General features: G+C 51.9%; 2 protein-coding genes across 2 annotated transcripts; both read right to left on the minus strand.

The window, feature by feature from the left end:
* Positions 1-4,076: 4,076 nt before the first annotated feature.
* LOC109939635 (fe(2+) transport protein 1) lies at positions 4,077-4,595 on the minus strand. Its single transcript, XM_020537935.1, has 2 exons — positions 4,254-4,595; positions 4,077-4,119 (listed from the first exon to the last, which is right to left on the minus strand). The coding sequence occupies exons 1-2, from the start codon at positions 4,593-4,595 to the stop codon at positions 4,096-4,098; spliced, it is 366 nt and encodes a 121-aa protein (XP_020393524.1). The 3' UTR covers positions 4,077-4,095.
* Positions 4,596-7,419: 2,824 nt separating this feature from the next.
* Positions 7,420-11,878, minus strand: LOC100276029 (uncharacterized). Its single transcript, NM_001371528.1, has 4 exons — positions 11,447-11,878; positions 9,411-9,715; positions 9,147-9,332; positions 7,420-7,863 (listed from the first exon to the last, which is right to left on the minus strand). Exons 1-4 carry the CDS (start codon positions 11,847-11,849, stop codon positions 7,807-7,809), a joined length of 951 nt encoding a protein of 316 aa, NP_001358457.1. The 5' UTR covers positions 11,850-11,878; the 3' UTR covers positions 7,420-7,806.
* Positions 11,879-25,151: the final 13,273 nt, after the last annotated feature.

Genomic DNA, 25,151 nt, shown 5'->3' on the forward strand with positions numbered 1-25,151 from the left:
TTATATACAAATCATTGTGATCAGGAAAGGGAATCAAAATAGATGAACACCAAAGTTATAAGGTCAAGCTAATTAAACTTTCATGCAATAAATATTGCCTTATGAAGCATAAACACTAATTTATATAAGTCATACAGAACTATAATGAGCACAAATAAAGGGACATGCCAACAACAGGAGTAACAATGTAGACTATGGTAAATTAATATTTTTTAGGACCACAAAACATATCTGAAACAAAAAACAATTAAGAAAATTATGTTTTTTGGGGTCCACGATTATATAAGGCCTAAAGATCTATACGGAGCAAAATGTTTCTCCCGAAATACTAAGAGTTTTGAGCTAATAAATTTTAACAAGAATCTAGATCATGGCACTTGACTTAAAATATTCAAACAAATGATTATATATAGTTGTCTTCATCAGAATTGAAAGGATTATTTTCTACCAAAAAAAGGAACCAATAATAGGTAAATAAGAATGGTATGGTTAGCATTGGTTGTTCTTAGGTTGACCTATAGGCAATTTCTAATAAACTGGAGAAATAAAATTTAGAAAATATAGTCAGTGTTCATCTGTTTTTATCTGGCATGAATCACATGCTAGTCTTAATGACAACTTCTAGACAATATCGACAACATTTACAAAAAGAAACAGATAAAATAATGGCTCACCATCCCCTTGTAGTTGTGAACACAAATGAAGTTGAGCAAGTGGTACATGCTCTCCTTGTCATGTAAGAGGCTTTGATGACAGGTGCCCGCTGAGGGACTGCACACCATTGCCAATGGACTTTGACAGAGAAGAAAGGGGAAGGAGGCATTGGATAGCTCAAGTCCAGCTCAAGAACAAACGCCAACCTTTTCATCAACTTGATCCTGATAATGTTCGTAGAATGGTTTAACCAACAGAGAAAGCATTATATCTAGAAAAAAATGGTAAGTTTAGTATGGACTATGCATATTGAGCTATCATAAAAGAACAATACATCCAAACATTTATCCAGAAATACTTTACAGAACTCACCAATGTAGACGAGCGTAAGAAAGTTGAAGAGCATTCCAACAAATGAAACCAGCCACAAAATCAATATCATCTTTTGTACTAAGGAGAACAGGAAAAGGTAAGAGCATATATAGTTAGGAAAAATATACATTAGAGAGTGTGTGAGAAACTGAGAAGCTTAAAGAAAGAGAGACCTTTATAAAACTTTCCTATCTGTCTTGATGGTGATGTCATGACCAACCAACAACCTATTGATCCATACAAGAGCATAATCTGCAGCTTTTTCAACAACTGCATTTGAAACCTCAAGGTTAGGAAGAGGCCTGTGGAGGAACCAAAACAATCGTTTAAGTTAAATTAAAATTAAACTGTACATTGTTTATAACAGAATATGATGCAAGATCACAAAAATCTAATACTAATTAGGGACATTGAAAAATGATGAACAAGTCAATTGTTGGACAGGCTTCACCTGAAGGCTTCGGCCACCTCGATTGCTGAAAAGGTACTTGTCTGCCATTGAACTGTACCAGCAAATTCTAAAAGGCCGCTTTTGGTGTTAATGGTAACAATTTTTTTGTTTCACTCTACTTTCGACAGCTCTTGCTCTGTCAAGATGGCCACTCCAAAAGGCCTTTTTTCGTACCTACAAATTTCACATCATGTAGTGACCTATGCTGGAAAAAAATAGTAGGAGCCTATGTACTGCTAGGAATTGAAAACATTGATGAATAATCTAAATTGTCAATACTTATGAGTACTCTTTTTGTCTACCTAGATAATGCTTCCCTTTGAATACACAAATACAATGTATTTTTTAGATTATGCATTTGGTCTCTCAGCCAGCATTGCCATTTCAAGCTGAAACATTTTTCTTTCTGCTCTCCATAGGTTTTCTTTATGAAAAACTGCACGTTCACACTTTGCATAAAGATCATTTACATATATTTCATCTTAATAGTGCTGGAATATCAGGTCAAACAAAAAAATTGTACTCCAAACATATATCGATAGCAAGCAAAATGGTAGCAGTAAAGTTGAACACATCAAGGTTCTCTGTATCTGATTTTAAGGATTCATCTCAACTTGGAGTGATCCGATATCTTTATAGAGATGTAGAAGAAAAAAAACTGGCCTGTTATGCTTCTCAGAGACAGCACATTACCCCTTGTGTTTGCCAACATAATCAATAAAGTTTCTGCGTAACATACAAGTGAATGCACGACAATTTGATGTACCGCTGCCCCTAAAAAGTCACCGACGCAACAGAAAATGTCATTGTTCACCAAATTTGACCACACCATGCCACCGAGCCATCAGAAACAAGAAATGTTCAAACTGATGCTTACCAGTGCATAGGCGACAGTGCCCACCGGAACAGCAGCTTCTTATACTGTTTGGATAATTTGAGTTTATTCGACTAATGAGGCTCAAAGGTTTGTGACATCATTCTGCCATCATGCAAGATCCAGAAACAAGGTTGTATCAATTTCCATCAGAAATCTTTAGAGCTGGTTGTGTCCATAATGACAACGCGAGATTCACCACGACAAAGCATGTGGTGCATCATTTATCCATCTCCCAGATAATGCCACTGTCCTCTGGATGTGAAAGTCGCCTAGAGGGGGGGTGAATAGGGCGAAACTGAAATTTACAAATATAAACACAACTACAAGTCGGGTTAGCGTTAGTAATAAAGAAACGAGTCCGAGAGAGAGGGTGGAAAACAAATCGCAAGCAAATGAAGAGTGTGACACACGGATTTGTTTTACCGAGGTTCGGTTCTTGCAAACCTACTCCCCGTTGAGGAGGCCACAAAGGCCGGGTCTCTTTCAACCCTTCCCTCTCTCAAACGGTCCCTCGGACCGAGTGAGCTTTCTTTTCTCAATCACTTGGAACACAAAGTTCCTACAAGGATCACCACAAGATTGGTGTCTCTTGCCTCAATTACAAGTGAGTTTGATCGCAATGAAAGAATCAAGAAAGCACGATTGCAAAAGCCAAGTGACAAGAGCGACAAATAACACATGGATCACTTTCTCTCTCAAGCCACTAATCACTAATGATCTCTTTTCTCAATTGAGAAACTTGGAGAGATGGAGGCTTTGAATGTGTCTTGGAATGGATTGCTAGCTCTTGTATTGAATGTTGAAGGTTGGAATGCTTGGATGTATTGAATGGAGGTGGTTGGGGTTGTATTTATAGCCACCAACCACTTCCTAGCCGTTGGGCCATTCTGCTGAGCGCGGACGGTCCGCGAGCCAGGTCCGGACGGTCCGCCCCTGTAGATCAACGGCTGAAAATGCAACGGTCAGCAGTAACGGCTATATCAACGGCTATATTGCATTTAATGCGTCATCAGATGTCAGACAGAGCCGGTCGCGGACGGTCCGGTCGTGGACCCCGGACGGTCCGCGAGGCCCCCTATAATTCATTTCTCCGAACCCGTCACCTTCGGGTTTTTCGATTTCTTACCGACCGGACGGTCCGCGCCTGAGGCCGGACAGTCCGCGCGAGGGCTCGGACGGTCTTTGCTTTTCCTTCGGACAGTCCGTAGTGGAAACATGTGTTTTTGCATTGGTTCTGTCCGAGGGTCATTCTTGTGTCGCGGACGGTCCGCCGCAAGGGCCCGGACGGTCCGCGCTTGGCCTGTTTTTCCAAAAAGCTTCTCCTGTCCGGAATAATCTACGGTATTCCGGACAGTCGATTTCGTATAGTTATAGATGAACCTTTGGCACCTGTAGAACATATAATCTAGAGCAAACTAGTTAGTCCAACAATTTGTGTTGGGCAATTCAACCACCAAAATTATTTAGGAACTAGGTGTAAGCCTAATTCCCTTTCAGGATGAAGCAATGAACAAGAGTTAGAAGATGCATAGAATATCATTAGTACAAGTACATCAGCAGGTATGCAATCCTAATCTATGCTTTCTGCAGTACAACTCATAATCCAATAATAGAAGAGAACACCTCATAACCTTAAGTTTCCCAGATACAGTCCTAAGGTACGAAAATCAAGTAGGCTTTTTGATCTTTCTCCTGCTATGAAATGCAGGAATATACCTTTGATCTTTTGTTTATCCAAACCTCAAGAAGCATCCCTGCACCAAAGCTAGCAGCACATACAACACCGTAGGTTGTCAGTGCAGAAGGCCAGGACCGACGAGGGAGAAAATAGCAGTCAGTGACTTCTCTGATTTTCTTTGGGAGACCCTTCTTAACAATTGGATAAACAAAAAGACCCACCACGATGAGCGTCGTGGGGCTGTTCTCCCTGTACATCTTGGTGAGCGCCAGCTCCAGCGCGATCCCGAACGGCGTCGTCGTGGAGAAGAAGAACACCAGCCCCGCCTTCATCCTCGCGACGTACTTCGCCTGCAGGATGCAGCCGCCGAGTCCCATGCCCTCGGAGAGCTGGTGGAAGCACATCACCGTCACCAGCGGCCGGATGGTGCACACGTTCTGCGATTTGGGGGTGCAGGGCCGCGGACCTTCCATCCGCGCATCCGAGGAGGAGGTGGCGGCGCAGTGAGGGGGAGAGGATGAGGAGGAGGTGGCGTAGGGGCTGCGGACGCGCGGACCTTCCATGCGGATATGCGATTTGGGGGGGTGGGATCCGGATCTGGGGTGACGACACCTCGTCGGACGGCACGGAGGACGACGTTGAGGCGACTGCCACGAGCCACTCCCCCGAGCTTGGTGACGAACCGGCTGTGCAGGTGCAGCCGCCGCACCTGAGGAGTGTGCCTGCGGCGGATGTTTTGCAGATCTAGTGCAGGCATGGCGGGGGCAGGGGGAGCGCGAAAGCTGTTGCACGCCAGGGGAGCACGAAAGCTAGTTGAGCGGCGTCGGCGGCGTGGGCGTGGGCTGCGGGGAGAGGGGAACGTCAGGCGGGGGGCGCTCGGCCGGGGGCACGACCTCGCAGGCGGGGGCGCGGGCGAGAAGAAACTGGCAGAGGTCACGGATGGGAGGGCGAGGGTGGGCGGAGGTGTGGTGAAGGCATGCGGGCGTTGTGGGGTGGCTTGCGCGGTTCACTTACCTAACGGCGGGCATCACAGCGCGCGGGGGAGGCGGGCGGGATTACCGGCGGCGAGGGCGACGCGCGCGGGGCGTGATTCGCGGGCGGAGGAAGACGCGCGTGGGGGCCCAAAATCGCGGGCGGGGGCGCGGTGCGGTGGTGGACGCCCTCCGTCCACCCTTAAGGATTAGTAGAGATAGTAAGGTGGTGTTTAAATGCACTAGTAGCTAGCTAGATGTTAGTTAATTTTAGTTGGATTGAACCAACTAATAACTAATGTATGGTCGAGGGTGTAGCTAATAGTTAGTTGACTATTGACTGATGTTGTTTGGATATCTTCAACTAAAAGTAGTTAGATCGTTTGGATATCTCAAACTAATTTTAACAGATATTATTAGCTCTAGATCATTCAAACATGACCTAAAGCTTCGTATTCTCGCTTACACACAGAAAAGTTCGTGTGTTTGCAAAGTGCCAAAGTGTATAAAAAATCATATGGTTTCATCTTTCAGAAAGGTCCATTAGAATTCTAGGATATATGTTCATGCTCTGAAAACTATAGAACCATCGAGAGTTATTTTGGCCTTACTGCTTTATTGTGATGAGGAAATGATGGTGTGATGGAAGCTACAAACAGATGATTTTAGCAATTCTGGCTTCTTGTCGAGCTTGGTGGATTTATTAAAAGTTTAGAATTTCCAAGGGAAGCTCGTGCTCATTTGATGACGGTTATTGCATAGTCAGGATTAGTGACAGCCTTCCATGGACCTTGGCTAAAGGACAAAACACCTTCACTCTAATTAGGTCATTTTTAAAAGGAGTTTCATTCTTTAAATGACATGTTACATAAGTAAATAAGATGACATGTCATATAATTTAATGAAGAGATATATGAACGAGTTTTATAAAAGATAAGAAAGTTTTATGGGGACAAAACTTTGGATGCACTATTTCCTAAACAGATATTTACATGGCAGTCTTGAAAACAGTGTGATGGAACTATCTATTTAGAATGGCCTTAGTGCAGCAGTAAGCAATGATTTTTTTTAATATGCTTGGAGTTGGTTGGTGGCACACAACAATATGTTTTATTTTTTTGTGTTTGCTTGTTGAATTACACCACAATGAGCCAATGCTCTCTGCTCGATGAATCAATGATATACATATAGTATATTAGGACACGCTCTGCACTCTTTATGTATGTTTGGTTGCATGATAGTCAGGGAAGTCCCCTTTCATGAGTCCAATTCTAATAGATAGCTAGAGACAACAATAGGATGATCATGCCCTAACCCCTTACTCTAAACAAAAAACCTTATCTAAATTGTCCTGTCATTGCAATCGAATACAACTTTTCTTTTTCCCCTTTTCCCCATCGGTCATTAGATTGTCTTTTAGAACTCTCACGTTTGTTACAGAAGCTACAAGGGAACCGTATCTGCATCTATGTCTAACAATACGTCGAGGAATTGTGTCCGTTAAAATATGATCGAGTGGCTAAGAATCTAAATACATGATTGGATGGCTGGGTGTGCGAAGCCAGGTGGGCGTGAGCCTAACTGGGCCAATACCCTCGTTTCTACCGTATGGATGGAGACAGTCAAATGATCTTAAAATAAATTATTTTGTATCCACTCATATAGTTCGGGTCTTCCACATACATGTAATCAAATATATACTCGTATAAAGTCAACGCACGCAGTCAGAACAAGATGATGCGGGTAACCAATCAAGCGGAAAAAGTCGGATGCAAGTACAGTTCAGTTATGCAGTTCAGTTATGCTCTCGATACATTATATATAGAAAGAATTTGTACTAGTGATACATTACTATGTAAAATAGAGATAGGTTTCATAAACCGTATCAAATAATTCCAGGCCACTTAAGTTGTCTCCATCAGTTAACCCATCCTATCACCTATTCTATCGAAATGATCTCTAGCCTAGTGGTTAAGGCTTCCAAATAACACCTTCAATTTGTATAGTATTGAAATGAGCATTTTTTTGCTTATGGCATACAAGTACAACCTATATCTAGCCTAGCTGTCTTGTATGCACCGCGCATGTTGTGGTCTGACTCTGATCCGATTAGCCCATATTCGTTGCAACTCGTATGACTCGTTTTTCCACCTTTTTCGACCTCATAACAAGTAGTATATCTATTTTAGCTGAATCAATATTTAGTTAATTTTGTATTCAGAATTAATCACTTATTATGTCTAAAATTTATTGTGGATCTTAGGATTTAAACAAGGTCTAGTAAACTCATATTATTCTTACAATAACTACACATTAAATCTCATGTTCACATCATCTTAAGTACATGACACATTTTTAATTGATGATTTAACATGCTACAATCCACTAGTTAGTGAACACTAATCACATAGTGATTGTTAAACCCTTTCATAAAAAAATGGCAGGTCACTGTATTTTTGCAGTGCTGAAGGAAGTTCTGTTGCGGGCGAAGGCATATGATCATTGATCAGTGCTTCATGAACAAAGCATACAACTCACACCAGTTGAACAAGAAGTCAGGCGCATGCCAAAAAATAACAGAACTGATAGGTTTCACGCATATACACGTTCTTATTACAGACAAAGACACAGACACAAGGGCCGGGAGTATCTGAAGTTCCTTAAACCGCGCCGCTGTTTGATGATCTCATTGTTATTGCCATGCTAGCTAGAAAGGGGAAAGGAAAATGCAGTACTGGCATATTCTGATCTACAGACTTCCTCAGCTCATCGATGATTTCCATGGTTACCTGCAGACGTCCCATCATGCCCTTAGCTCAACATAGGAACCTGAGATCCCTGAGGTGCCAATCAGGGAGATCTGCAAGATAACAGTTAAGTTATGAGTAAGGAGTCGCCCTAAATATATATATGCTATTTCACTAGCTCCGGTCCTGACACAACAAGCAGGCTCGATGTTGTATCGAAAGGTACATTTTCATAGCAATAACATGGGACCAGAACTTTTCCCCATACACTATGATTATGTGCACTGGTGTTTCAAAAAGGGCAATGACTGTTATGCAAGCAGTCCTTCTGTGCAAGCGTGCAATCAATCCATCTGATCCATTAGATTACGATCCAACCATGGTTTGTTATGGGTTTTTTTATAAAGATTATTGAGCTGGTGGTGGAAGGGTTTAAGTGTTAAATGTGACCTACGGTTGGATCAAGATCTAATGGATCAGATGGTTTGATTGCACGCTTGCACAGAAGTACTGCTTGCATATTAGTCGTTGCCTTCAAAAAGAACAACCATGTGATTCTTTCTAGTAGTGCCATGAGTAAAAGACCATGGAGGAAGACCAGACAATATTGACCACAGGAACCGTCCCAAATGCATGATTTTGCCGGTTTATGGTGAAAGTAGGAGAAATAGAAAAATATTTACCAATCTGAAAATAACAAAATTGCCCTGAAGCAATAAAGCAAAGTCCAACTCACATATCACAACTTCCAAAATGTCTGATACACATCTTCTCAAAAATCCTACCCGTCGAGAGGATTGACATTACCTTGTCCGTGGTGGTAACAAACAAAACAACCGATTGCTGTCACCTCGTCATATACAGAGAGGGGGGGGGGGGGGGGGGGGGGGGTAATATTCGGTACTTCAGATTCCAAAATGTGTTATAGTAAAAATTTATGTCCTTTGGATGCCTATTTACTTAGCTATTGATTTATCTTGTGGTATGCTTGTTCAATAGTTTTAGAATAGTTGAAAATATATAAAAATGGAAAATGTGTGTCATCTATGTAATATAACTGTTGTTATGACCTATGAACCAATAATATGGCTAATTGTCTATGACATACATGCCAAACTAATTTAACAATTCTTGCCAGATCTTGCTATGACACAGGGCATGAACAGACAGCTATGTCAGTGAGTCAGTCTATGCATAATTTGCTTTAAAATAAAAAAAAAATCAAACAGTAATAAAGGAGACAAGTAATTTCCTACCACTGTAAGACAGGGGGGGTAATACTTACAAACTTCAAGAATCACAAAAGTATCAGACAACATATTTCTAATTTTCTACCACCGTAAGACAATACTAAAGTAAAAATGTACCAGAGACAAGTAACATTCAGAAGACATACCTTTCCCCACTCAGAACCTATGCCACTGCATCGCATTTTGAGGTGTATCATTTTTGTCCCCAACTCAGTCTCCACCTTCTTTCTTAGATAGTTTTCCTCAGGACCAAAGGACTCCAGATATGTCATGTAGCGATTATATGCAGCTTTAACAGCATCTTCAATATAACCAGGTAAGGGACCCACATTCTGCAAAAGTTTTGTCTTGATCAGACTGATATAAGCACACTAAAAATACATGATGAAACAGAGATAACAAGTACCGACTTCGCCAGTCAGGCCACAAAGATCATCAAGAGCCATTCTTAGGGTAACCAAAGTTCCACTAAATTCTTCACATGCCTCAGCTGCACGAAATACATTTTTCAAAGCCTCTTGACCAGCACTATCATCGGTGGCTTTAGATGCTGCTTTCTTTGCTTCCGCTACAAGAGAATCTGGAAGTTCATTCCAACTAGCAGCCAACAAATCCTTAAATGCAGATTCTATTTCTGGATCAGATATTGCGGGCAAGTGTTTTTCATTTGAACTGTAGAACCGTCTCAGTTTCCATGAGATAGGATTGTTGCCACCTGAGCTTATAACATGAACAAGATAATTAAGAATGAGAAATTTTAAGTGAAATGCAATATTAGAATCGCATCAAAATGAAAACAAATAAGGCATTATTGGTCCTTCTAGCATTTTTTCTCAAATATATAAACACAAATCAAATACAAAAAATTCAAACTTCAAGGATTTCACATAAAATGATTCAATCTCGGTAAAAGAAGTTTAATCGCTCTGAATCCCCTTTAACCATTTCTCTCACAGAATCCAGTAAATATTAAATTAGAGTGAAAGATTGGTATTAGCCAACCAAATATTTTCTTTGCAAACTAACATAGAAAACAGGAAAAAGACAACCTTTGTATCCCCTTTTAGATAATGACTTGTACCCTAAGTTCATGGTTAAGAACACGATATATTGGAACAGAACAGCTGGATCACATAAAAGCACCGCATCCCTCACCACGCAAATGCGGTGTGCAACAACGCACGATGTCCTTTATTCCCTTCCATCCTCTCTCAAAACCATGTCCCTTATTCTCATCCACCTTCTCTCCAAACCAGCTCTCCTTGCAGGAACAAACTCATGCTGCCCCTGAGCCCATGTGTGAAAAAACATAAATAATGATTTATTGCTTCGGTTTTCCTGAAGCATGTGTACTCAAACAAAGGCTAGACAACCTTTTTTCTAGTTGCTTCAGAAGCAAAGGCTTTGCTGTCAAGCAACTGATGTTCTAGCTTTCAAGCAACATCACTCATGTTCTATAAATACGAAAGTGAGTCCATCAAAAGTTGATTAGATATTAACCTAGAAAGAAACACTCTAGGACCCCACAATTCACGTCTGAGCAGTTTAGCATCAGTCAGGGGCGGAGCCACGGGGTGGGCAAAGGGGGCCGTGGCCCCACCTCAAAAAATTTGTCTTCTTATATATATGTTGAATATGATGTGATTTGGAAAAAAAATAGTAAGTACATGAAGGCAAAAATACAGCACACATCCACCATCATGCCAACAATCGAACTCCACAACTCTCTAAAACAGCCCAATTCCGCTTATGTTCTGTTATTGTTGTATCCGATCGACACAAGGTAGAAGCGCTCGACTCCGTCGTCGTCATCCCCTTGTTGTACTCGTCTTAACTTTGTCGCCATCCCCCTTCTGTGTTGCCCCAATGTTGCTGCCACACCTAGCTCCCCTTCTACGCTCACCGGCTCTGTCGCCGCACCAATGTCGCTGCCGCCCGTCCATCCCCCTTCTGTCTGCGGCTCTGCGCTCACACACCCGCGCAATTCAGTCATTCAGCCATCGCAACATTGACACGTACTTTTTTCTTGTTCATATTTTTCTCTTCTTTCAAATTTTAATTTCTATTGTTCGATCACTAGATTCTATATGCAGTGTTACATCTGTTTTATAGTCTTATCTAGATGTCTTATGATTTTGTTTGGCCCCACATGAAATTCTGTCTTGCGTCCGCCACTGGCATCAGTTGATATACTCTGAGCTAGAATATGTCAACCCCAGTCAATAATAAACTCTCGCATAATAGCTTCTGGCCTTGCAGTAGATCTCCCCACTAGCATGAACCTAGAGTTCTAATCTCCCTAGTAATTAGAGCAACCATATATGGGAGGATTCTAACCAGGAATCAACCCGGAAGCACCAGATAAAGATATTAGTCAGATCCAGGCACCCACATGCCGACATGCGGTAAAATCAACAAGTAATCAAATAGGCGTGGGGTCGAGTACCTGAGAGCGCGGCGATGGGGCGCGTGAGCGGCGCAGCCCCGGCGGTGGGCCGGGAACCAGCGGACAGAGCCGACGAGGCTGCCGGGGCGAGGCGCAGGAGCCGGCGCGCGGAGGAGCGGAGGGCGGCGGCGGCCATCGCCGTGGTCAGTGCGAGCGGGCGTGGAGGCGGAGCAGTTTCGGTGGTGCGCCTGCGAGGGACTGGGCGAGTGGGGGGCGAGGGCGAGGGGCGCAACTCGCAATCGATCGCGTACGAGAAGAATGGGAGGGGAACGGCCGAGCCGAACCGGACTTCGGGGGCTCGGGGCAGCCGGCAGGCCGAGCCGTGTCGGGTTCGGGGATTGCTCACTGCTCGGCGCGGTGTACCACTCCAGATCTGGCATTGCTCACTGCTCGGCGCTCGCATCGCATTCGGTCATGATTTCTCAAATAGTAGTACTAACAATTTGTGAACGTTAAGATATAGACACACACCTCCCCATACTCTTTTGTATGAAATGTCCATCAAGGATTATTAGGTACATTATACTCACAAAGTTTATTAAGAATGTTGAATCTGATCCTATAATTTTATACGACTCCACCACGATTCTTTTCCGGTACTTTACTTGATCCACTACTTCTTTCAAGCTAAATATAAAAAGGTTGCATATACTTGTGGCCATGACTCAGCAGAACTAGTTATGAACCTTTTTTCACCAATATACTTGCAGCTAATCAACTACTATACGAACCTTTTAAAAAACTAATATACGAAAGTTATAGTCACGTTATTATTATATAAAGATGTCTTCCATGATTATGTACTCATATCTGTTACCATTGATACAGATGATATATGTTGACTGTGATTGGCTATGGTCCTTGTTGTGTTATGTAACCATTTACAATGAGCTCTTCCGAACCTATGTAGTCTTGGAACCTCTTTAGTTTTTGCAAAAAAATCCTCTTCTAATCAAAATTGAATAGCAATGGAATTTTATCCACTTCATTTATTTTACTCTCAAACAAGCCCTTGAAGATATTTTTAACTATCATTCGTTACCAAATGGGGGCTCGAGGCTATCCACATAGTAACCTAACCAGAAGTTTGGCCCTTGCATAGGCATTTCCTTGCGTGGGGATCTAACGAGGATTAGGAAGAAGCTTGTGCTTCTTGATACCTCTGAGAAATTACCAGTGTGACAATGAAAATTTATATCTCTATCACTTATGAGCTTCTACGTTTGTATTGTGCTACCTTAGTTATGTGAATAGGTTTAGACCTAGGTTCATAATTCTTTGCAGTATAGAAATAGTAAAATTTAGTCAAAGCCATAAATATATACTCCCTCTATTTCTTTTTAGTTGTCACTAGATAGTGCAAAATTGAACTATCTAGCGATAATTAAAAAGAAACAGAGGGAGTATATATCATAGATTAGAGATAATAGATTGCCTAATTCGTTCCCTCTTAGACATCATCATTCTCTACAGCCAGCAAGAACATCCAACTCATGTTGGAATTCTAATTTGAGTCAAGTTCGAGCCATTCTCGAAATCTAGGACCACTGACCAGTCTACACTAAAATAGACGTCCAATACATATATGGACTATGTTTTCGATGATTCACATACATATAGAAAGCTAATTTCATCACTAACTAATGATATATTTGTCGGCGTTTCGAGACAGGGGGGTCCCTAAGCCGACGAGTGAGTGTGCTGCGTGCCCCAGCCCAGATGGGTCGAGCGCGTGGGCGAGCGCGAAGGGGGGAGAGGCGAGGTGGCCGGAGTCGAGCGTGAGAGAGGTGGAAGTCCCGCGGCCTTCGTGTTCGTCCCGCGCCCAGGTCGGGTGCGCTTGCAGTAGGGGGGTTACAAGCGTCCACGCGGGTGAGGGAAGCGAGCGGCCCCAAGAGAGCGCCTGTCCCGTCCTCGGTCCCGCGCGGCCAACCTCCTCTGAGAAGGCACTGGTCCTTCCTTTTATAGTCGTAAGGAGAGGATCCAGGTGTACAATGGGGGGTGTAGCAGAGTGCTACGTGTCTAGCGGAGGGAGAGCTAGCGCCCTAGGTACATGCCAATGTGGCAGCCGGAGAGATCTGGGCACCCTGCTGGCGTGATGTCGTGGCTATCGGAGGTGCGGCGGAGCCTGACGGAGGGACAGCTGTTGGAGCGGTCGAGTCCCTGCTGACGTCGTCCTGCTTCCGTAAGAAAGCTGGGGGCCGCCGTCGTCATAGAGCTTGTGGAGCGCCATCATTGCCCCTCCGGCGGAGCTGGCCGGATGGGACGCCGATCTTGTTCTCCGTGACCCGAGTCGATTCGGGGTAGGATGATGATGGCGCTTCCTGTTGACGTGGCGGTCTGTGCCCTAGGCAGGGCGACGTGGGGGTTCCTCCGAAGCCGAGGTCGAGTCCGTCTTCTGTTGCCGTGGCCGAGCCCGAGCCATGGGGTCGGGCGAGGCGGAAGTCGTTCGGCCGAGGCCAGGGCGAAGTCCGAGCCCTGGGGTCGGGCGAGGCGGAGTTTCGTCGTCTTCCGGGTCTTAGCCCGAGTCCGAGCCCTGGGGTCGGGCGGAGCGGAGTTCGCCGTCTTCCGGGTCTTAGCCCGAGTCCGAGCCCTGGGGTTGGGCGGAGCGAAGTTCGCCGTCTTCTGGGTCTTAGCCCGAGTCCGAGCCCTGGGGTCGGGCGGAGCGGAGTTCGCCGTGGCGCCTTTGTCAAGACCTGACTGCCGGTCAGACTCACTCTGTCGAGTGGCGCTGCAGTCGGAGTGGCGCAGGCGGCGCTGTCCCTCTATCAGACTGGTTAGTGGAGCGGTGGAGTGACGGCGGTCACTTCGGCTCTGCCGGGGGCGCGTGTCAGGATAAAGGTGTCAGGCCACCTTTGCGTTAAATGCCCCTGCAATTTGGTCAGTCGGTGTGGCGATTTAGTCAAGGTTGCTTCTGAGCGAAGCCAAGGCCTCGGGCGAGCCGGTGACGTGTCCGCCATAAAAAGGGGGCCTCGGGCGAGACGGAAGTCTCTCGAGGTCGGCTGCCCTTGGCCGAGGCTAGGCTCGGGTGAAGCGTGATCGGGTCACTCGTGTGGACTGATCCCTGACTTAATCGTACCCATCAGGCCTTTGCAGCTTTATGCTGACGGGGGTTACCAGCTGAGAATTAGGCATCTTGAGGGTACCCCTAATTATGGTCCCCGACAGTAGCCCCCGAGCCTCGAAGGGAGTGTTAGCACTCGCTTGGAGGCTTTTGTCGCACTTTTTTGCAAGGGGACCAGCCTTTCTCGGTTGCCTTTCGTTCCGGCGGGTGCGCGCGAGCGCACCCGCCGGGTGTAGCCCCCGAGGCCTCGGAGGAGTGGTTACACTCCTTCGAGGTCTTAATACCTCGCGTAACGCTTCGGCTGGCCTGGTCGTTCCCTCATGCGAACTGGCCGTAGCCCGGGTGCACGGTCGGGGCCCAAGCTCTCGGGCTGGTATGTTGACGTTGTCAACGATTTGGCCGGAGCCGGTTTTTGCGAGAGCAGCCCCCGAGCCTCCGCACAGGGCGAGAGGACGATCAGGGACAGACTCGACTTTTTACATACGCCCCTACGTCGCCTTTCCGCAAGGAGGAGGGGGGAGTGCGCCATGTTACCCTCGATGGGCACTGAACATGGTGTCTCCGGTGAGCTGCAAGCGGGTAATCCGAGTGGACATCCGTGCCCCGTTCGTTGGGGGTCGGCTAGGGGCCCAGAGGCACGCCCAAAAGTACCTGCGGGTGATTTGCCGGACCCGGTCCCCTGGCGACGGGGTCCGAGGGCTCGATGCCTCCCTCCGATGGGATTCCGTTACAAGATCGTTCCCGCTGGTCTCGGAAATGTCCTAGGGTACCTCGGGAGCGCAGCCCGAGCCTCGGTTATGTATCGAACGTACCCCTGGTCATCCCTCGCTCGGTGTCTGAGGCGACTGTGAACCCTTCGGGGGCCAGCCTTCGAACCCCTGATCAGTAATGGGCGCGGAGCCCGAGTAGCCTGAGGCGGCCATGGAACCCTTCGGGGGGCTGGCCTTCGAACCCCTGACCAGTAGTGGGTGTCGGGCCCACGCGATCTGAGGCGACTGTTGAACCCTTCGGAGGGCCAGCCTTCGAACCATTGATCAGTAATGGGGGGCTCGGAGCCCGGTTCCTTCGCGGAGAAGGATCCCTTTCGGGGTATCCCCCTTTCCCGGTCCCTGTTGCAAGAGATAGAGAAAGAGGAAAACGGAAAAGGATACGAAATCGGACGACGTGGCGTACCTTTTCTGACGCGGTTATTATGGCGAAGGTGAAGCGTCGCGCGCTCCTCTCGTCAGAGACGCCGCCTGTCCCGCCGCGGAGTAAATGCGACGGGGCGAGTGGTTGGCGGGGCGGCCGTTGCGCGCGCGCGCGGTCCGTTCGAGGAACGGGTCACGGGTGCACCGTTTCCACGCCGTGAGAGGAGGCTCTCTTGCTGTCCCGGGATGGGACGTGAGCCTGGCTGACGACGTGACCGCTGCGCCCGCCCGCCTGCCACCGCTATTACTGTCGGCCCACTTTCGGTCGCTTTGACCGACGCGCCAGGCTGGCGCTGTTGGGTCGCCTCGAGTCGCGGCATTGGCTCCGCAACCGAAGAGGCGCGATGGTGGCACAAGTGGCGGTGCGGTTGCTTGCATGCAGCAACTGGCGCGTCGGTTGCTCGACGCGTGGGCCTGGGTCCCCAAGCTGACGTGTCAGAAGTTGGAGAAGCGCGTCCACCTGGCGCGGTTGCATGCCGCCTGCATGGCTGCCCGCCCCTTCTGCCCGTTGGTCTGGGCGAAAATGGGGGGTCGCTTGTAACCGCTGGACGGTCGTGCGCACCACGCGCGGCGGTTTGGCTTCTTCTGCCCTGAGCCGGCTTGCATGACATGCGGGACCCAGCCCCCGAGTCGCAGGGGAGGGCCTTGGAGCGTGTTGGAGAAGACTCAGCCTGTGGCGCCTGGGGGCGCACGTAGGGAGAGTTGCCTTTAAAAGGAGGGAGACTCCTTTCGGAAGGCAACCATGTCTTCTTCCTCCCTTAAGCATCGTGCCTTCCCATCTTCCAAGCCCCCGGATGGGGGGTATCCGCCGCCTTCCCGCCTCCTCGTTGGAGGAACGCAACTCCATGGGAGTTGGTACCTTTCAGCCATCGTTCGGCTTCAAGGATTTTCATCACGCAGCCTGGCCATACCCCGCCACCGGCGGTCACCCAAGATGGTGACCTCTAGTTCGACGGTGGGGAAAACGGGCCAGGCCGCGGCCTCTACTCCTCCCTCGGCCTCAAGGATTTTCGTCATCCAGGCCAAGATGGAAGATGAGGCGAGTCGGGGGGCCGCCCCCGCGTGGGTCGGCTGCCCTTTTCTTCCCCCTGCGCCCGGGGGTGAAAGGCGTCCTTGGGCCCCATGGAGACTTCCTCCAGCCATGCCGGGATAGGTAGGGCGCCAGTGGCCCTGGGTCTCCGTCCCCCTGCCTGAATGGCTGGTTCTCGTCCTCAGCGAGGGAGAGCCCTCCTGCCGTGACACCTGCCCCAAGGCTGCTGCCTAAGCCGCTTCGCTGTCTAGGGCAGGGGTGGTTGTCGTCGCGGTTGGAACGGGCGGCAGCGAGCCGCTCATCGTTCTTCTGTTACTCCGCAGGCCTTCCCCCTCGGAGTGGGGTTGTTCGTTCCTGCGGAGGGGGGAACCGGAGTTCCGTTGGTAGTGGCATCTCGAATGCCAGTGTTTTTTGTTCATCGTGGCTGTCGGGGCCTGAACATGTATGTAATTTTGGCACGGAGCCGTGTTTTTTCCTCATTTTCGAGCACTAAGTCTCGCCTGTTGATTATCTGAACCGCTTTACCAAGCATGAGTCGCCCCGTGTTAAGGTGACGGGTGAGGTATCCGTATCCCGGAGGCGTAGGAATCCCTCGGCCCGTTCGGCCTTGTTGTCTGGGGCTCCTCTAGCTTAGTTAAAGAGACCCCTCGGCCGCCCTTCGGTGGACCGAGGCTAGGGGTAGCGATATCAGTATGAACAGAGGCGGAGTTGGCTCGAGAATGGGAACCTGGTTGGCCGGAGCCTAGTCGTGTTGTCCGTCAGCGGAGCCGACGCCAAAGTCGATCAGTTGAGGCCTCGGGTCGGGCTGGCGCCCTTGGAAGCCGGTTGACCGAGGCCCCGGGGGTAACCGGTTGAGCCGCCTGCTCGGGCCGGATTCCCGGAGGAGTCCCTGGATCGCGTCGCCGCCCGAGGCCTGGTCGGACTTTGCCGAAGACGTCGTCGATGCCGAGGGTGCTATGGCTCCCTTCAGCGTGAAGACCCGAGCCTGCAGGATCAGATCATCTTGTAGCGTGTGCTTTCTGCGGCCGCCGAGGCCAGAAAAAACACACCCTCGCCGCGCTTGCGAAGCTGCGCCTTTTTTCCTCTTGTTTCGAGCATCTGGACTCTGTCGGTAACAGGGGTGTTTGTGTGAGCGAGAGTTGCTTTTCGCGGAAGGGACGAGTGAGGTATCCGTATCCCAGAGGCGTGGGAATCCCTCGGCTCGGTCGGCCTTGCCGCTTACGCGTACTTTCACCCGTCCATGAGGCCCTGTCCCCGACTTAGTCGAGAAAGCTTGAAGGACTGCTTCGGCAGGAGAGCTTCCGAACGTGAAGACTTGTTCGGTCCACGGGGTCGCTTTATCCGAGCGCAAGTTACTTATCGCAGAAGGTGATGAGTGAGGTATCCGTATCCCGGAGGCGTAGGAGTCCCTCGGCTCGGTCAGCCTTGGCTGCTTACGTGTACTCCGTCGTTTCCAGGATCCGCTTTCCGAAGTAGTCAAGAAGCACGAAAGAAATCCTGCTAAAAAGAGATCCTTTTTCGAGGAAAAATTCGACGCAGAGGGGGTCTCCCCCCTTTTAGCCCCCGAGGGAGGGCCGGGCTTTGCCGAGGCTAGGCCGACCCTTCCTTGACGACTAAACTTTGCGTAGGTGCGAGGTATATGAACAACTTGAAAACATCTTAAGGGTAGAAGCGACGTAGCTGTTTGATGTTCCAAGCGTTGCCGTAGATTTCGCCTTGATTGTTGGCCAGCTTGTATGTTCCGGGCTTCAGAACTTTGGCGATGACGAATGGCCCTTCCCAGGGGGGCGTGAGCTTGTGCCTCCCTCGGGCGTCTTGCCGCAGCCGAAGCACCAGATCGCCCACCTGGAGTTCTCGGGACCGGACCCCTCGGGCGTGGTAGCGTCGCAGGGACTGTTGGTACCGCGCCGAGTGTAGTAAGGCCATGTCCCGAGCTTCCTCCAGCTGGTCCAGCGATTCCTCTCGGCTAGCTTGGTTGCTTTGTTCGGTGTAGGCCCTCGCCCTCGGGGAGCCGTATTCTAGGTCAGTGGGCAAGATAGCTTCAGCCCCGTAGACCAGGAAAAACGGCGTGAAGCCCGTGGCACGACTCGGCGTCGTCCTTAGGCTCCAGACCATCGAGGGGAGTTCCTTCATCCATCGCTTGCCGAACTTGTTGAGGTCGTTGTAGATTCGAGGCTTGAGCCCTTGTAGAATCATGCCGTTGGCACGCTCTACTTGCCCATTCGACATGGGATGAGCCACGGCGGCCCAGTCCACCCGGATATGGTGATCCTCGCAGAAATCCAAGAATTTTTTGCCGGTGAACTGGGTGCCGTTGTCGGTGATGATGGAGTTCGGGACCCCGAAGCGATGGATGATGTTGGTGAAGAACGCCACCGCCTGCTCGGACCTGATGCTGTTCAGAGGTCGGACCTCGATCCACTTGGAGAATTTGTCGATGGCAACCAGCAGGTGCGTGTAGCCCCCGGGCGCCTTCTGCAAGGGACCGACGAGGTCCAGACCCCATACAGCGAAGGGCCAGGTGATGGGTATTGTCTGCAGAGCCTGAGCGGGCAGGTGCGTCCGCTTCGCATAGAATTAGCACCCTTCGCAGGTGCGGACAATTCTAGTGGCGTCAGCCACCGCCGTTGGCCAGTAGAAGCCTTGCCGGAAAGCATTTCCGACAAGGGCTCGGGGCGCTGCGTGGTGGCCGCAAGCCCCCGAGTGTATTTCTTGCAGCAGTTCTCGACCTTCGGCGATGGAGATGCATCGCTGGAGGATGCCCGAGGGGCTGCGATGGTAGAGCTCCTCTTCGTCGCCCAGCAAGACGAATGACTTGGCGCGTCGCGCTACCCGCCGAGCCTCGACTTGGTCGAGGGGTAGCTCTCCTCGGCGGAGATATTGCAGATACGGGGCCTGCCAATCTTGATCTGGCGTGGCCCCGCTCTGCCCTTCCTCGATGTTCAGTGCCCCGCCCTCGGGGGCCGAGGGTACCTCGGGCTGAGCCGAGGGTACCTCGGGCTCGGGCGCGTCGTCGAGCTTGACGGAGGGTTGATGCAGATCCCGGGAGAAGACGTCCGGGGGGACTGTCGTTCGCCCCGAGGCTATCTTAGCCAGCTCGTCTGCGGTTTCGTTGTAGCGCCGAGCGATGTGGTTGAGCTCGAGCCCGAAGAACTTGTCTTCCAGGCGCCGAACCTCGTCGCAGTAGGCCTCCATCTTCGGGTCGCGGCAGTGGGAGTTCTTCATGACTTGGTCGATGACGAGCTGCGAATCACCACGGGCGTCGAGGCGTCTGACCCCTAGCTCGATGGCGATCCGCAATCCGTTGACCAGAGCTTCGTACTCGGCCACATTGTTGGACGCCGGGAAATGGAGGCGCAACACGTAGCGTAAGTGCTTTCCGAGGGGCGAGATGAAGAGCAGGCATGCGCCAGCCCCCGTCTTCATCAGCGACCCGTCGAAAAACATGGTCCAGAGCTCCGGTTGGATCGGAGTCGTTGGCAGCTGGGTGTCGACCCATTCGGCCACGAAATCCGCCAACACCTGGGACTTGATGGCCTTCCGAGGGGCGAACGAGATAGTTTCGCCCATGATTTCCACCGCCCACTTTGTGATTCTGCCCGAGGCCTCTCGGCACTGGATGATCTCCCCCAGGGGGAAGGATGACACCACAGTTACCGGATGAGACTCGAAGTAGTGTCGCAGCTTCCGCCTCGTCAGGACCACAGCATACAGCAGCTTTTGAACTTGTGGGTAGCGGATCTTAGTCTCGGACAGCACTTCGCTGATGAAGTAGACCGGCCTCTGAATGGGCAATGCATGCCCTTCCTCTTGCCTTTCGACCACAATCGCGGCGCTAACCACCTGAGTGGTCGCGGCGACGTAGACCAAGAGGGCTTCTCCGTCCGCCGGGGGCACCAAGACAGGCGCCTTTGTAAGGAGCGCCTTCAGGTTGCCGAGGGCTTCCTCGGCCTCAGGGGTCCAAGCGAAACACTCGGCCTTCCTTAAGAGGCGGTACAGAGGCAGACCTCTTTCGCCGAGGCGTGAGATGAAGCGGCTCAGGGCCGCGAGGCATCCCATGACTCTCTGTACCCCTTTTAAGTCCTTGATGGGTCCCATGCTGGTGATGGCCGCGATCTTCTCCGGGTTGGCTTCGATGCCTCGCTCAGAGACGATGAACCCCAGGAGCATGCCTCGGGGCACCCCGAAGACACACTTCTCAGGATTAAGCTTGACTCCTTTCGCCTTGAGACACCGGAATGTCACTTCAAGGTCGGAGAGGAGGTCGGAAGCCTTCCTTGTCTTGACTACGATGTCATCGACGTAGGCCTCGACTGTGCGACCGATGTGTTCACCGAACACATGGTTCATGCACCGCTGGTACGTCGCGCCCGCATTCCTCAATCCGAACGGCATGGTGACATAGCAGTACATGCCGAACGGCGTGATGAAAGAAGTCGCGAGCTGGTCGGACTCTTTCATCCGGATCTGGTGATACCCTGAGTAGGCATCGAGGAAGGACAGGGTTTCGCACCCAGCGGTGGAATGCACGATTTGGTCGATGCGAGGCAGAGGGTAGGGAACCTTCGGACATGCTTTGTTGAGACCAGTGTAGTCTACACACATCCGCCATTTCCCCCCTTTCTTCCTCACAAGCACAGGGTTGGCAAGCCATTCGGGATGGAATACCTCTTTGATGAACCCTGCTGCCATTAGCTTGTGGATCTCTTCGCCAATCGCTCTGCGCTTCTCCTCGTCGAATCGGCGCAGAGGCTGCCTGACGGGTCGGGCTCCGGCCCGAATATCCAGCGAGTGCTCGGCGACATCCCTCGGTATGCCGGGCATGTCCGAGGGACTCCACGCAAAGACGTCGGCGTTTGCGCGGAGAAAGTCGACGAGCACTGCTTCCTATTTGGGGTCGAGCCCGGAACCGATCCGGACCTGCTTGGTGGTGTCGCCACTGGGGTCGAGAGGGACGGCCTTGACCGTCCCCGCCGGCTCGAAGTTACCGGCGTGGCGCTTCACGTCTGGCACCTCCTTGGAGAGGTTCTCCAGGTCGGCGATGAGGGCCTCGGACTCGGCGAGGGCCTCGGCGTACTCCACGCACTCCACGTCGCATTCGAACGCGTGTTTGTACGTGGGGCCGACGGTGATGACCCCGTTGGGGCCCGGCATCTTGAGCTTCAGGTAGGTGTAGTTGGGGACGGCCATGAACTTCGCGTAGCATGGCCTCCCTAGCACGGCGTGGTAGGTTCCTCGGAACCCGACCACCTCGAACGTCAGGGTCTCCCTTCGGAAGTTGGAGGGTGTCCCGAAGCAGACGGGGAGGTCGAGTCGCCCGAGGGGCTGGACGCGCTTCCCAGGGATGATCCCGTGGAAGGGCGCAGCGCCTGCTCGGACGGAGGACAGATCGACGCGCAGGAGCTTGAGGGTCTCGGCGTAGATGATGTTGAGGCAGCTGCCCCCATCCATCAGGACCTTGGTGAGCCTGACATCGCCGACAACGGGGTCGACGACGAGCGGGTATTTCCCCGGGCTCGGCACATGATCGAGGTGGTCGGCCTGGTCGAAAGTGATGGGCTTGTCGGACCAGTCTAGGTAGACTGGCGCCGCCACCTTTACCGAGCAGACCTCCCGGCGCTCTTGCTTGCGGTGCCGAGCCGAGGTATTCGCCGCATGCCCTCCATAGATCATGAAGCAGTCGCGGACCTCGGGGAATTCTCCTGCTGGGTGATCTTCGTTCTTGTCGTCGTCGCGGGCCCTGCCACCCTCGGCGGGTGGCCCGGCCCTGTGGAAGTGACGCCGAAGCATAACGCACTCCTCGAGGGTGTGCTTGACGGGCCCCTGATGGTAGGGGCACGGCTCCTTGAGCATCTTGTCAAAGAGGTTCGCACCTCCGGGGGGCTTCCGAGGGTTCTTATACTCGGCGGCGGCGACAAGGTCCGCGTCAGCGGCGTCGCGTTTCGATTGCGACTTCTTCTTGCCTTTCTTCTTGGCGCCGCGCGGAGCAGACGCCTCGGGAGCCTCTTCCGATGGGCGGCCCTGGGGCTGCTTGTCTTTTCGGAAGATAGCCTCGACCGCCTCCTGGCCAGAGGCGAACTTGGTGGCGATGTCCATCAGCTCGCTCGCCCTGGTGGGGGTTTTGCGACCCAGCTTGCTCACCAGGTCGCGGCAAGTGGTGCCGGCGAGGAACGCGCCGATGACATCCGATTCGGTGATGTTGGGCAGCTCGGTGCGCTGCTTCGAGAATCGCCGGATGTAGTCCCGGAGCGACTCCCCCGGCTGTTGCCGGCAGCTTCGAAGGTCCCAGGAATTCCCGGGGCGCACGTATGTGCCCTGGAAATTGCCAGCGAAGGCTTGGACCAAGTCGTCCCAGTTGGAGATCTGCCCCGGAGGCAGGTGCTCCAACCAGGCGCGAGCAGTGTCGGAGAGGAACAGGGGGAGGTTACGGATGATGAGGTTGTCGTCGTCCGTTCCACCCAGTTGGCAGGCAAGGCGGTAGTCCGCGAGCCACAGTTCCGGCCTCGTTTCCCCCGAGTACTTTGTGATAGTAGTCGGGGGTCGGAACCGGGTCGGGAATGGCGCCCGTCGGATGGCCCGACTGAAGGCCTGCGGACCGGGTGGTTCGGGCGAGGGACTCCGATCCTCCCCGCTGTCGTAGCGCCCCCCACGCCTGGGGTGGTAGCCTCGGCGCACCCTTTCGTCGAGGTGAGCCCGACGGTCGCGTCGATGGTGTTCGTTGCCGAGGTGGGCCGGGGCCGCAGGCGCGGTGTTGCGCGTGCGCCCGGTGTAGACCGAGGCTTCCCGCATGAATCGGGAAGTCGCGGCATGAGGTTCCGAGGGATAACCTTGCCTTCGGGAGGCAGTGCTCTCGGCCCACCGGGCCGCAGCGCCTTCCAGGAGATTCTTGAGTTCTCCCTGGATTCGCCGACCCTCGGTGGTTGACGGCTCCGGCATCGCGCGGATGAGCATTGCTGCGGTTGCCAGGTTCTGACCGACCCCGCTGGATGCGGGCGGCGGCCTGATCCTGACATCGTTGGCGACGCGGTGCTGGAGACCTTGGGGCAGGTGACGTATTTCTCCGGCCAGAGGTTGGCCCACCCACGCCTGTCCGACGTCCCGACGGATCGGCTCAAGCGCTCCTGTTCCCTCGTTGAGCCTGGCCTGCGCCTCGCGGACTTGCTCGAGTTGTGGGTCGTAACCCCCCGCCGGAGCGGGGACCACAGCTAGCTCCCGTGGGATGTCGGCGCGAGGCACCGGCCTAGGGAGATCACCGTCCTCCGGCATGCCAAGATGGTTGCCTTCGGAGGGATCCCCTAGCTCGATGTGGAAACATTCGCGGCTTGGGCCGCAGCTCTCGTTGCCAAGGCTGCGGCTTCCATCGGAACAGTCGGATAGGCAGTAGTCGCATGCGGTCATGAAGTCCCGCACGGCACTGGGGTTGCCAAGTCCGGAGAAATCCCAACCGATGCTGGGATCGTCATCTTCCTCGGACCCAGAGGGCCCGTAGGTCGAGACGTCCGTCAGTTGGTCCCAAGGCGACCGCATACGGAACCTCAGTGGGGTTGCACTCGCCTCAATGAGAGCGCCCGCCAAAACGAGGTCGTTTGGCGGGTTGAGGCCGAGTCGAAATGACGCAAGATGGGAGTTAGTCGTTACCTTTTGGTCGACGAGGAGCGACGTAGTCACATCGGGGACTGGTTGCACCATCATCTCTGGTCCGAGGGCGACGTCCTGCAGGCTTTCCGCGAGCGCGCCGGCGCCGTCTTCTTGCTCGGGGTCAGCGTGCCGCAGGGGGACGGCGCTTGCCTCCGTCTTGAACGCGAGGTCGACGTCCGGCGTGCCTTCCGTCGGGGTGTCGGGGGCGTCGATTCGCTTGACGGCCGACGAAGCGCGGCCTCCCGCCTGGCCTTGACGGCCCCGCCTCCTCCTCCGTTGGCGGGGGAGAGAACGGAGCGAGCCCGAATGTTGCTCTTCCACCACGCGGGGAAGACGTCGTCGATTCCGCCACCGGCGGGCGGGTTGTCGGCCGCCATTGTCGTAGTCGCGCGGCGGTGGAAGAAGTATCATGTCGTAGCTGCCGTCGAAGGACATGAACTCAAGAGTCCCGAAACGAAGCACCGTCCCGGGGCGGAGAGGTTGCTGGAGACTGCCCATCTGGAGCTTGACGGGGAGCTGTTCGTCAGCACGCAGCAGGCCCCTACCTGGCGCGCCAACTGTCGGCGTTTCGAGACAGGGGGGTCCCTAAGCCGACGAGTGAGTGTGCTGCGTGCCCCAGCCCAGATGGGTCGAGCGCGTGGGCGAGCGCGAAGGGGGGAGAGGCGAGGTGGCCGGAGTCGAGCGTGAGAGAGGTGGAAGTCCCGCGGCCTTCGTGTTCGTCCCGCGCCCAGGTCGGGTGCGCTTGCAGTAGGGGGGTTACAAGCGTCCACGCGGGTGAGGGAAGCG

The sequence above is a fragment of the Zea mays genome, chromosome 5 (genome assembly GCF_902167145.1).
Source record: "Zea mays cultivar B73 chromosome 5, Zm-B73-REFERENCE-NAM-5.0, whole genome shotgun sequence".
In the NCBI taxonomy this organism is placed as follows: Eukaryota; Viridiplantae; Streptophyta; class Magnoliopsida; order Poales; family Poaceae; genus Zea; species Zea mays.